Consider the following 12,441-nt stretch of genomic DNA (forward strand, 5'->3'; position numbering starts at 1 on the left):
GGAGGATGTTGTAAGCTGCACGCGTTGTTTTGAACATGCCCGAACGGGTCGAATTACTGGTAGTGTAAAGTGCGTCAGAAAAACTAAGAGCTCTATAGACATGCACAGAAATAGATAAGAGAAACCTTTTACTTTTTACGGGTTACCCAGCTGGTTACCTGCACACTCTGTCATTACGCTCTGACCAGCCTCTCCACAGCTGGTTCATGCACCCACGGCCTGGCGCGGCACGGCATACGAGCTTGGTAAACAGATCCCGGGTCAAGAACAGTCATTGTCAGCTCAATTAGCATCCATTCGACAAGCAGAAACGATCAACCAGCATGGCCCCTTCAGCCGCCTCAAAGCTCACTCTCCTCGCTGACTCCACCTTACTAACCCTCCACGAACGTCAGCGACTGCTCTCCATCAACGTTCCACCATCACCAGAGACAGACGAGGAGATCCTGAAGTCATTACAGACTCTACAACACGGAATCGATGTCCTAGAAGAAGAATTGGGTAGAGCAGAGAGCGATGGCAAGACGTATGCTGCATACATCCCCCATTGAATGCACCCACTGATCCCAATCATACAGGAGCTCAACCAAGCTGAAAGAAGCCGAAGACGTCCTCATCAAACTCCAATCATCCTACCACAACCTCAAATCAATGTTCGACTCACCCTCAGACACCGAAGCACCTCCACTTCTGAACCCACCAACACTCCGAACATCCCGATCACCCTCTCCACACTCTACATCAGCAAAGGCTGCCGCGTCCCTCCTTGGCTCTGATCCGAGAGAAGATTTACTAGGCGAACCTTCTCGAAACCAACGAGAACGGAAACAGGTTAGGTTCTCGGATAGTGTGTTCTCGAATGAAGATGGAGAGCCGAATGATAACTCCACGATCTTGGCGCTGCAGAACCGGATTATGGAGAGTCAGGATACGTCGTTAGATGCGTTGGCTGCGTCTCTGAGTACTACGCGGAACCTCTCGCTGCACATTTCGGATGAGCTTGATTCACATCAGGAACTTTTGGCAGATTTAGATGATGCCGTTGACAGGAGTCGCACGAGAGTCGAGGACGCGCGAAGAAGAGTGAGGAAGATCGGGAGGAAGGTGAAGGGGAACTGGGGATGCAGTATCATTACTTTGTTGATCTGCATCCTGGTGATCTTAATCGTGGTGCTGAAATAGGCGATGAGCTGAAGGGTTATTTATCTCGATAGACTTCGAATTGATAGCGATATGGGTTATGGATTGGGTCAAGGCGTTTCTTACAGCGAGCAAATTGCAATTGATTTGATATAACATACACGATTGAAGAACATTCTTCAGATAACAATTGATTGCTGTATTCAGAAATTATGCCACACATGCAGTAGCACAGCTACATCCCCTCATGATGTAGATACAAAATTAAAAATATATGAACCCCAAAAACGCTCAGTGATCCGGACCCAATGACCTATATCATACACTTTCTTCTCCTTTCCTCAGATAATTCCCACGTCACAGACGTAAACGCTTACTTATGCTCCTTGACGTGCTTGACGGTCTTTTTCTGCATCTCCTCGATGGAGTCACCCTGCTTGTCTGCCTTGATGTAGGCCTCCGATGCGGAAGCGAGAGTCTCGTTCCATCCTGGGGCGTGGTCGACGAGCTTGCCGTTGTCGTCGTGGTCCTGACCCTTGAGGTGCTTCTGCTTCTGTTCCTCGAGCTTCTGTACGCCAAACAATTAGCATTCACTCAGCAAGTGTAATCGAAAAGGAAGACGAACATCAGGGTCGTTCTCAGACATATGAGATCCGGTAACGCCGTCAGTCTTGGATGCCTGGGACATGCATCGGACACCAGAGGAGCGGAGAGGAGCAGCCTGACGAGCGATAGAAGAGCGGATGGCGGAGAGCATTGTGACTGTGGTAGTGATGATCGACTGTTCTTGTTGGTTGTATGCGGTACCCTCCAAGTCGAGGAGCCGTCCCCCTTATAAATTAAGCGCACCTCGGCCGTGAGGAGTTTGAGCTGTCATGACGTCATGTGCGGTGCGCTGAATCGCATCACTGCGCATCTCCCAATTGGCTAGCACACCAACGTCACATTTGCTTGGAGTGGGACTGAAATAAAGAAGAATATAAAACCAATTAAATGTCAAATACACCGTCCACAAAGATCCCTGTAAACATACCCGTCCATCCAGAATGCATCTCAAGAAAAGATCACAAGCAAAAAAGACTCCGCGGCCGCCGAGCAAGGCCATGGCCATGGCCTAAACGAAACATAACATCCAAACCCAACAAAAAGAAACCATACATATCAAACAACAGATCCACAAATGTATACCACGCCCTCGTCTTTTTGTAAAGCAATCGAGACAATCCCAACAGATAAAACAAAATGGCAGAACAAGCGCCAGTGCGCACAGCGCTGATCTGACTCATCCACAAGAAGGTAAAAAGACAACAAGAACCCACCTAAAACCCATCTATCATCCGGTCTTCACACACACCCATACCTCAATGACCATAGTTAATCACCATCTCATAGGTATATCGGTGATCTACCAGTAAGAGCGCCTGGCGTACTGGTTCCTCGGGGGAGTAGCAACCCTCATCCCAGTGATGGGGTCAACAATCGCAACACCCCTAGCCGCACCAACCCTCTGTCCACCCCTTCCATTCCATCCATTCCCGTTTCCGACATTCGAGAAAACACTGGTAGTGGTGTAGGCCTGACTCTGAGGGGGAGATCCACCAGGAGAGGTAGAGCCAGTGCTCGACGATGAGGAATAAACAGATGAAGTGATGGACATGACCTCGTCGTTCGTCAAACAGGGACAGAACTCAAGATCGTCGAGCTCGTCAAAGGAGCGAGCAGCTTCATAGCGCTCACGGGCGGAGAGGGGGGGAGTGGTCGGCGAGCGGAGAGAGGACGAGGTGGAGGGCGGGGAGGAGAAGTAACCGCCGGTAGAAGTGAAGGCAGCGGAGTTTGCGTTGAACTTGTGCATGATCGGTTGGTATTAAGAGTAGAAGTATGTTCAGGTTGCTGGTGGTGGTTGATGGGTTGATATTCAAAGGCGGTCCTAGAAGAACGGCAGGGGTGGCGACGCTGGCACTTCCCAAAATTGCTTAAGTCTGCGGTGGTGTGCATGAGGGGCCCGGGCCCGCGCCGCAATGCGTTGGCAGCCAACCAACCCCCTTCAATGGGCAATTAATTGTAAAGGGAATATCCCAGGTTGCCAAGTTTCTACTGTTACGATTGCTGTTCATTCACTCTGTCCCACCGCTGTTCAATCCCTGATGTAACCAGCTGGCCAGATGTTGCTATCAAATTTAGGCTCGTTCACCCTCTTTTAGCTTCCCCTTCGCTCTACTCTCCTCGATCCACGCATCAATCTTGATCGGCCCTATCTCAATATTCCTTAACGGCTTCGTCGTAACCCTCGTTCTGACACTCTCTCCGTTGACCTGCACCCCGTTCTGTTGTGGCTGAGCAGGAATCCACGGATCTGGGTATTGTGCCGGTTTATCCTCGTGCTCTTTCAGCTCGATCGCAACGGTGAAGGTACAGTCTTCGGGGAGTTTTCCTAGGGTTGTGGCGGATTGTTGGATTCGGATGAGTGTTGCGCGAAATTGTTCGAGAAGGTCGGACTGGGTGAAGGTTGCGGATGTAGATGATATAGGGATATTGTGTTCCTGCTCTGGGATATTGGGAAATGACGATACGTCAAACACGAATCGCTCCATGGGCGTTTCATCGGCTGATAAAATGATAACCGAGACACGGTTAACGGTACACTATGAGTCTTCTGTCAGATTAGTTCCCAGGAAGAATTCCACCAGAATGGCCCACCTTTTTCAACTCCTCGTTGACACTTGTGACTACGTCACGGATCCAGTCGTTAAGCATGGGATGCCGTGATCGTCGGACGACGGTGTTGTACTTTCGGGCTCGCTCGAAGAGTTCTGGGGGGTAGAGGTCTCGAATGAAGAGGATCGTGTGTATTGCGACGGTCACTACCCTCACTGTCAGATCAAACACAGAGCCGGCCAAACAGTGCTCGTACGGAAGTCGCAAAACGTTTGCAGGATGACTGTTGAAGCTTTAGCATGATTCACAATGAAATCTTACTGTAATAGCAACTGTTATGAGTCCATTCACTCGGCTTCCTCAACATCACCTCTTGCGGATCATCCTTGTGCTCCTTCGTCTTGCTCATCGCTCGTCAGATGTTGTCCTTGTGTCCTAAGCTTGTTTGTGTACAGCAGCTGGCTGGCTGACCGTCGCCTCGCCAAACGCTGGATTAAGGCACACAATCTTATCAGATCCCCCGCCCCCAGCCAGCCCCATTACGGTATATACGCGGGACAACCTCCAACTTCACACATGAACAGACCATGACCATGACCGAGAGACACGAGTATCAGTATGCCGACGCCGTAAGTGATCATTTCATGTGTCCGGTATGTCGGAGTGTGTTGGTGGAGCCGGTGCAGACGCGGTGTGGGTACGTGTTCCACGCCGATCACATTGCAGTTTCGGACGCTGATGAGTCGGGCGTTACAGGCATATATTCTGTACGCCATGTATCGAATCCGCATTATCGCATTCGAGGACGTGTCCGGTGGATCGCGCAGCGCTCACCCAATCAGATCTCCTCCCAGCACCAAAGATAATCGCAAACATCGTCAACGAGCTCTTGGTGGTGTGTCCCAACCAGTCAGAAGGATGTCCAAATGTTCTGCAGAGACAGCTGCTAGGGACACATTTAGAGAAGGAATGCGACTATGCTTGGGTGCTGTGTCCTGGGGCGGAGTGTGATGAGATGGTTCTAAGGAAGGATTTGAGTGGGGATGGGGAGTGTGCGCATGAGATGGAGATGTGCGAGATGTGTAAACGGATTATACGAGATAATGAGGTGGGTTGCCTGGTGACAGGATTTCGACGGTTGCTAACTGTCCCACAGGCTCACGTGTCAATATGTCCGGCGGTCGAAGTGTCGTGTCGATATTGCTCGACCCACATCCAGCGTGGAGATCTCGACGCACACCTTTCCGGCTGCCCTGAAGCTGTCTCTACATGTCCAGCTGAAGACGTCGGATGCCCGTGGACTGGTCCACGGCGGGAACTATCAGATCATACGTTGCTTTGTACCCTTGTACTCATCGCACCGGCCCTCCGCACCCAAGCATCCCGAATATCCGCTCTCGAATCCGAGAACCACCGTCTTCGTTCTTCGTTACACAGTTTGTCTCAACCACCACTCGATCCATCTCTCACGCGAGAATTCGAGACACTGGTGCTGGATCAAGAGCGCTTACGGAACGACGTGGCAAGTATGGACATGCAGAATCGGATGTTCGTGATGAATGAGGGTATTCGTATGAGAGAGGAGGTGCAAGAGTTGCGGACTGCGGTATGGCAGTTAAAGGCACAGGTTCACTGGTTGATGGTGGATAGGGAAAGGAGGATGGGCAGTGCAGGTGTGGGAATACCAAGCTCGCGACCGGGAAGCTCGGAATTGGGTGGGCATGGCCAAGAGAGGGGAGAACCACCGAGGAGATTGAATGACAATTTGAGGCAGCTTGACGTGAAACTGTGAAAACGATGAAGGGAATGGCTTTACGATAGGAACATTGTTGGATGGAGTTCTGATTTAATATACCACGGGGATTTATATAATTCAAGTGCAGGGGCTTTCTGGCGCCGCATACACAATAAACACTGGCGCACGTCGTACGGTCATCCGTTCAGCCAAAGACCAGCTGCAGCAGCGGCAGACAACGTGTTCAGATCACCTCCAAGAGCTCGATATTGCATACGGTAGAGACTCTTCATTCGCAGCATATACTCGAAGTTGCTTCTGCAGTCAGCGTCCGTTGACGTTCTAGTTCTGGTTCTGCATCATGACGGTCCGTTCTCCTTTTCTTGACGATTGGTCGCAAACCGCGTACCTATGTATGATCATGGGACAGCAGCTGACGTGATGATGGCACAGGAATACGCGGATAAGATTAAGGATGTGGAGAGACGAATTGAGAAGGAGAAGGCTATGATCAGTGGTGCACAGGCTATGCGATCACGGACTGACAATGCGGCCGTGCACCTGAACTTGGAACGTGAAGTCCGTGAGGCGCAGAAGAACATTCGGTACCTCGAGGATCGGCTAAGAGAATTGCACATCAAGAATGGGCTGCCTGTCTATGGCGATAATATCGGCCCACCGGCTCCGCCAAAGCACCAGAGTAGGGAGGAGGAACGGAGGGCTTCGAGGACGGGGTTGGGTATCACCGACGCTGTGCCGCCATTGCCACCACCGAAGGGTGGATCGTTGCCTGGCCCCGGTGTACCCAAGGCAAGGCCTCATTACACGAAGCTAGGTTTGTCTTTCTTGGATTTGAACATTGCCAAGCATGTATGCTGACTTAAGGTGACCAGATTTGATTAAGGCCGAGACACCACATACAGGTCCCAAGATTCAGCTCATGCTTCAGCAACTCGAGTTCAAGCTTACCGTCGAGAAACAATACAAGGAGGGTATCGAAAAGATGGCTAAGTTGTATCAGCTTGAGGGCGATCGTCGGAGCAGGGCTGATGCGGAGAGTAAGAGGGTGGAGAGTACACAGAAGATTCAGTTGCTCAAGCAGGCATTGAAAAGATATGAAGACTTGCATGTTGATGTTGCGGAAGAGGAGGCGGAGGATGATGACAGTGTGAACGCGCCTAACATTCGCAGGCCTTTGAGTGGAAAACTCATGATCCGCATTTCTGCCGTGCGCGACGTCAACCACGCTTCGACCAGCCGCTTCTCTCGTGGCCCTGAGACTTCTGTCATGATCAAGGTTGAAGACACCGTTCGCGCCAAAACCAAGCCCTCGCGCCACGACAAGTGGGATGAAGAGTTTGACATTGATGTCGACAAGGCTAACGAGTTGGAGATCACGGTCTACGACAAGCAGGGTGATCACGCCTTCCCCATTGGATTGCTTTGGGTTAGGATTTCGGACATCGTAGAGGAGCTTCGCAGAAAGAAGATCGAGCAGGAGATCGCTGGATCTGGTTGGGTAGAGGCAGAAAAGGTTACTCACGATGGAAGGGCCAGTCCTGAGAAGGGCAATGTTACTCCACCTTCAGAGCCGGTTCAGGTTCCAAACCGTCAAATCATTCAGAACAACCTTGTCGCAAAGGACCCCTCAAAGACCGGTATCGATACCTGGTTTGCATTGGAGCCCGCTGGTCGGATCTACATGCATATCGACTTCATCAAGGACACGAAGGGCAAGCGACCTCTCGAGATGGGTGGTCTCGGCCGTCAAGGTGCTATCCGTCAGAAGAAGGAGGAAGTTCACGAGATGTACGGTCACAAGTTCGTGCAGCAGCAGTTCTACCAAATCATGCGCTGTGCTTTCTGTGGTGAGTTCTTGAAGAATGCTGCAGGTATGCAGTGCGAGGACTGTACGTACACTTGTCACAAGAAGTGTTACCCCAAGGTCGTTACCAAGTGTATCTCCAAGTCGAACGCGGAGACGGATCCGGAGGAGGAGAAGCTCAACCACCGTATTCCTCACAGATTCGAGCCTCTTACAAACATTAGTGCCAACTGGTGTTGTCACTGTGGTTACATTCTTCCTCTAGGAAAGAAAAACGCCAAGAAGTGCTCAGAATGTGGTCTTACCTGTCACACTCAGTGTGCTCACTTGGTTCCCGACTTCTGCGGTATGTCTATGGAAATGGCGAACGCCATCCTGGGAGAAATCAAGAGCACAAGGATTAGGAAGGCTCAGGTGCCTATGTCACAACGAATGCGTCAGGGTCCACCACCACGGAAGTCTTTGCCAGACGTCGGTGCGGGATACCGGCAGCCGTCTTACATCGAGAGCGGAGAACCACCCGTACTGCCTATGCCCGCGGGTGTTTTGGGTGGTGAGGAGCGTCGGCTTTTGCCTGAAAGACCGTCGTACACCTCTACCCCCTCTGCTCTCAGTTTGCAGGCTGCAGGTGCGGTTACCAAACCTGTTCAACCTAGTCCGCCTTCGCGAGTGCCGCTGCCTCAACAGCAACGTCCAGGTGGTCCTCCAAGGACTGCTTCCCAGGCAGCTGCTGCTGCTTTCGCTGCCGCACAAGCTAACACCTCTTCAAGCAGTGCGGCTGCTGCCGCGGCTGCCGCCGCTGCTGCTGGCAAGCGCCAATCTGTCAGCCAACAACCTTACAGGCCGGCCGTGGACAATCGCCGGCCGTCCTCGGCCACGTCCTCCCAGACTGCAATCTCGTCCCAAGCATCACGCTCGTCTGCACAAACAGTGATTCCTTCGCAGCGACCAGACCTACCGCCTGTTCCTTCCTCTCCCACCATTCCTACCATCCTTCCTACAATCGACCAGGGTGTTGAGAAGGTTCCGGAGAAGGCTCTCGATGTCGTCGCCCAGCCCTCTCGCCAGATGGTGAGACGCAAGATTGGCCTCGACGACTTCAACTTCTTAGCGGTGCTCGGAAAGGGTAACTTTGGTAAGGTTATGTTGGCAGAAGCGAAGCAAAACAAGCAGCTGTATGCCATCAAGGTCTTAAAGAAGGAGTTCATCATCGAGAACGACGAAGTTGAGAGTACTCGTTCTGAGAAGCGCGTTTTCCTTGTTGCCAACAGGGAGCGTCATCCCTTCCTCCTGAATCTCCACTCCTGCTTCCAGACTGAAACCCGTATCTACTTCGTTATGGAATACATCAGTGGTGGTGATCTTATGTTGCACATTCAGAGGGAACAGTTCGGTGCCAAGCGCGCACAGTTCTACGCTGCTGAAGTGTTGTTGGCATTGAAGTACTTCCACGAGAACGGCATTATCTACCGTGATTTAAAGTTGGACAATATCCTTCTTGGTTTGGATGGTCACATCAAGATTGCCGATTACGGTCTCTGCAAGGAAGATATGTGGCATGGTAAAACCACCAGTACTTTCTGTGGTACTCCTGAGTTCATGGCTCCAGAAATTCTCTTGGAGCAGCGCTACGGCCGTGCGGTTGACTGGTGGGCTTTCGGTGTCTTGATTTACCAGATGTTGCTTGGGCAGTCTCCTTTCAGGGGTGACGACGAGGATGAGATCTTCGACGCTATCCTAGCTGACGAGCCCCTCTACCCTATTCACATGCCCAGAGACTCCGTTTCAATTTTGCAGAAACTTCTTACTCGTGAGCCTGAGCGTCGTCTCGGTTCCGGGGAGGGTGATGCTGCGGACGTTATGGCCCATCCTTACTTCCGCAACATCAACTGGGATGACATGTACAACAAGCGTGTTCCGCCTCCGTTCTGCCCCACGTTGCAGTCAGCGACGGATACATCGAACTTCGATACCGAGTTTACTAGGGAGGTGCCAGTGTTGACCCCAGTTCAGTCTGTCCTCACTCAGGCCAACCAAGAACAATTCAGAGGATTTTCATACGTGTGTGAGGAGCAGTAGTTGGAACCATAAAAAATATCGGGGTGTTGCGAGGTCATGGATGGTTCGTTAGGGTTGGTTTTCTTATTTGTCGGGCTGACTATATAGACAGCACCCGACTCTTTCATGTTCCGCAATAAGTTATTTGGCTTTCGTTTGCTTTCTCCCTGGGTTCTCTATTCTATAATGATTCTCTCATTACTTCCCTATGCGTCTCTAGGCAGGAATTGGTTGTCAATGATTCGGGTGACCCTCTCGCCCTTTGCTGCGTTTCCGATTCTAACTGCTCCACTCATGATTGCCTTGCCGCCTTCTGGGATCTCGTCGATCTCTTGCAACGTCTCTGGGTCTGCCAAGCTCATGTACTCCAAAGTAACACCGTTCTCGCTCTTCAACATCAAGTCTCCAATGACTGCTACTGCTGCTCCGACAATGTCCTTCTGCGACCTCGCCCCTGCCAAGTATGCCTCCTCTCCAGCCTTCAAGGCCTGGATGAGAATGTTCGCCCGCTCCCATTGCTCCTCATTCAAATACGCATTCCTCGAACTCATTGCCAATCCATCGCTCTCTCTGACCGTCGGGCAAACTCTAACGTCCGTAGGGATGTGCAAGTCCGTGACCATCCTCCTCACAACAACCGTCTGTTGTACGTCCTTCTGGCCGAGGTACAACCTTTCTGGCTGAACAATGTTCAGGAGCTTCGTCACGACCGTCGCTACTCCACGGAAGAAGTGTGGTCGGACGCTGCCCTCGAGTTGGTGGGATAATCCCTGTACTTCAACGAACGCGCCCACTTGCTTTGACCTGTCGAGTTTAATGCCATTGGGGTACATCTCCTTCACCGTGGGCAAAAAGATAGCGCTCACACCACCTAATTCGTCCAGCTTTGCCTTGTCCGAGTCGAACGTTCTTGGGTATTGATCCAGGTCCTCGTGTGGTGCGAACTGTGCAGGGTTGACGAAGATGGACACGATGGTATGGTCGTTCTCCTTCTTGGAGTGATTGACGAGTGCGAGATGACCAGCATGAAGCGCACCCATCGTTGGAACGAAGCCGACGGACTCGTTCTTGACGAGGAGGTCACGGCGCCATTGCCGGACTTCGGCAACGGTTCGGAGGATCTTGATATCGGAGGTCGCGGACATTGGCCGGGAGAGGAGCGGAGGCAGGCGCGAGGAAGGGATGGGTCGTCTTAACAATGTTCGAATGGCTCCAGTGCTTTTCTGGCCGATGTTCATCAGGCACTGGATCCTCGAGGAAAAAAGTCGAGAATGTTATACGTAGGTAAATACGTCAGTCACATGTGGGGAAATTTCGGCGCATCTCTCGGCAAGTCGGCGGACCTGCTGTTATGGACCCTGTCGATACGAGAGGTATCGATAAAGATTTGCGACGTTTTCTTTTGGGCTTAGGGGACGACTTATCGAAGTGAGAGGAAACCATACAGTCTGACAGTGTTCGGGTCAAGAAGATCATTGGCAGCGGAAGGAAGTGAAGCAAAAGGTGAACAGGTCTATTGCAAGAAAAAACGTATTAAACGTACAAAACCCCCGGCTTGATCGTACACATTACTCAAACGCATCCACTTTAAAGGTTCTCCTTGATGGCCTTCTCGAGGTTAGGAGCGGAAGCACCGACAACCTGAATTCACATGTTAGATCCTGCGTTATAAAGTTACGGATTTAAATAGACTCACCTCTCCAACCTTCTCACCGTTCTTGAACAACAAGAAGGTGGGCATGGCGCGGATGTTGTACTTGGCAGCGACCTCGGAGAGCTCATCGACGTCGATCTTGACGAACTTGGCGTCGGCGTAGGTGTTGGAGAACTGGGTGACCTTGGGGGCAATGGCCTTGCAAGGACCGCACCAGGTGGCGTAGAAGTCTGTTGACGACCGCGTTAATGGCTGTTACAGAAAGCAGCTGTGATTGCATTGCAACTTACCGACAACGGTCAACTGGGGACCAGCGATGGTGGAGTCGAACTCCTCAGCGGCAGAGATAAGGTGGACCATTTTGGGCGTAGTGGAGGAAAAAGTTCTGACGAAAGAAGTCTTGTTCTGAAGAGTGCTTCGTGCGAGTTGACGAAGGAAAGCCAGTTTTGTGGATTATTTGGTTCTTGTGTTGGACAAGGCGAGCAGCAGATTTAACCTGGGGTCCGAGAGGGTGGCACGATGACGCGCAATGTTACTAAGCCCAGAGTCTGGCCGCAACCCAGCAGATCGGTATCCATATGGATTTGCAGTACGAACGGGAGAATTACAAAGTCCGATCCGGTGATGTTCTAGAGGATTCGTCGAGGGATGGCTCGCCAGGCGGGCCGAGTTAACCGGGACCAAGAAGGGAATACCTGTCACGCAAGAGTGTCGATTCGTGACGATTGCAATTGCCTAGGTGTAGGCCGGGCACGTTTACCAAGTAGAACCCTGGCTTCGCGTATCGGGCGCTAGCATCTGATAAGTCTATTGTCGTTTCTGCCATCTGGAATGATCGTTTGGCGAAGAAACGTCAGATCACTGTTTGCTCACGTATACGCCTCCGCTCGGTGGATAGCTAAAGTTGTTTAATGTTATGACAGACTGGAGCTTCATCTGCTTGTGATTATCTTTGGATGACGGCCCTTTACCTCCCCAGCTCATCTCTCGAAGGATCTGAAGCGAGCAAGGCCAATTCGAACCGTGGGAATCCCGAACAACGACGACCAACTGCTGCCTGAACCACGCAGAGCTGCACTTCTTGACTTGCCAACTCATTACCCTCGAACTTCTCAAGTCTATCGATTATCGAATTGCTTTCTGCAACATTCTATCCTGACAGTTAATGAGGGTGCACATTCCCTACACCCAGGAGCAATCAGGTTCGCTTCATAACGTTCTTTCTTGCTGCCGAACGTGCACGTACGTCCGGTATAATTATGGTTAGAGCCTATCCAGGCCCCTAAATGCAAAAGTAACCCCAGCAAACCCAATGCAAAAAGATACATAACCCAAATACAATGAATGTCTGACACATCCTGTCCAAACCCGATC

At 51.3% G+C, this 12,441-nt stretch overlaps 6 protein-coding genes across 6 annotated transcripts; 3 read left to right on the forward strand and 3 right to left on the reverse strand.

Moving 5' to 3' along the window:
- Positions 1 to 223: 223 nt before the first annotated feature.
- SAICODRAFT_66440 (uncharacterized protein) lies at positions 224 to 1,273 on the forward strand. Its single transcript, XM_019170232.1, has 2 exons — positions 224 to 526; positions 579 to 1,273. The coding sequence occupies exons 1-2, from the start codon at positions 324 to 326 to the stop codon at positions 1,180 to 1,182; spliced, it is 807 nt and encodes a 268-aa protein (XP_019023224.1). The 5' UTR covers positions 224 to 323; the 3' UTR covers positions 1,183 to 1,273.
- A 1,072-nt stretch (positions 1,274 to 2,345) lies between these two features.
- On the reverse strand, positions 2,346 to 4,224 carry SAICODRAFT_20064 (DNA-binding protein). Its single transcript, XM_019166203.1, has 5 exons — positions 4,129 to 4,224; positions 4,052 to 4,078; positions 3,838 to 4,001; positions 3,438 to 3,782; positions 2,346 to 2,983 (listed from the first exon to the last, which is right to left on the reverse strand). The coding sequence occupies exons 1-5, from the start codon at positions 4,202 to 4,204 to the stop codon at positions 2,546 to 2,548; spliced, it is 1,050 nt and encodes a 349-aa protein (XP_019023225.1). The 5' UTR covers positions 4,205 to 4,224; the 3' UTR covers positions 2,346 to 2,545.
- Positions 4,225 to 4,345: 121 nt separating this feature from the next.
- Positions 4,346 to 5,657, forward strand: SAICODRAFT_30892 (uncharacterized protein). The gene is made up of 3 exons (XM_019167785.1): positions 4,346 to 4,492; positions 4,552 to 4,903; positions 4,952 to 5,657. Exons 1-3 carry the CDS (start codon positions 4,383 to 4,385, stop codon positions 5,585 to 5,587), a joined length of 1,098 nt encoding a protein of 365 aa, XP_019023226.1. The 5' UTR covers positions 4,346 to 4,382; the 3' UTR covers positions 5,588 to 5,657.
- Positions 5,658 to 5,974: 317 nt separating this feature from the next.
- On the forward strand, positions 5,975 to 9,434 carry SAICODRAFT_58541 (uncharacterized protein; the record flags this gene model as incomplete). Its single annotated transcript, XM_019169615.1, has 2 exons — positions 5,975 to 6,365; positions 6,424 to 9,434. The coding sequence occupies 2 exons, from the start codon at positions 5,975 to 5,977 to the stop codon at positions 9,432 to 9,434; spliced, it is 3,402 nt and encodes a 1,133-aa protein (XP_019023227.1).
- A 185-nt stretch (positions 9,435 to 9,619) lies between these two features.
- Positions 9,620 to 10,558, reverse strand: SAICODRAFT_58535 (pantoate-beta-alanine ligase; the record flags this gene model as incomplete). Its single annotated transcript, XM_019169614.1, has 1 exon — positions 9,620 to 10,558. One exon carries the CDS (start codon positions 10,556 to 10,558, stop codon positions 9,620 to 9,622), a length of 939 nt encoding a protein of 312 aa, XP_019023228.1.
- Positions 10,559 to 10,993: 435 nt separating this feature from the next.
- On the reverse strand, positions 10,994 to 11,516 carry SAICODRAFT_20067 (thioredoxine 2). Its single transcript, XM_019166204.1, has 3 exons — positions 11,358 to 11,516; positions 11,110 to 11,297; positions 10,994 to 11,054 (listed from the first exon to the last, which is right to left on the reverse strand). Exons 1-3 carry the CDS (start codon positions 11,425 to 11,427, stop codon positions 11,001 to 11,003), a joined length of 312 nt encoding a protein of 103 aa, XP_019023229.1. The 5' UTR covers positions 11,428 to 11,516; the 3' UTR covers positions 10,994 to 11,000.
- Positions 11,517 to 12,441: the final 925 nt, after the last annotated feature.

Source organism: Saitoella complicata (genome assembly GCF_001661265.1).
Source record: "Saitoella complicata NRRL Y-17804 unplaced genomic scaffold SAICOscaffold_16, whole genome shotgun sequence".
In the NCBI taxonomy this organism is placed as follows: Eukaryota; Fungi; Ascomycota; class Saitoellomycetes; order Saitoellales; family Saitoellaceae; genus Saitoella; species Saitoella complicata.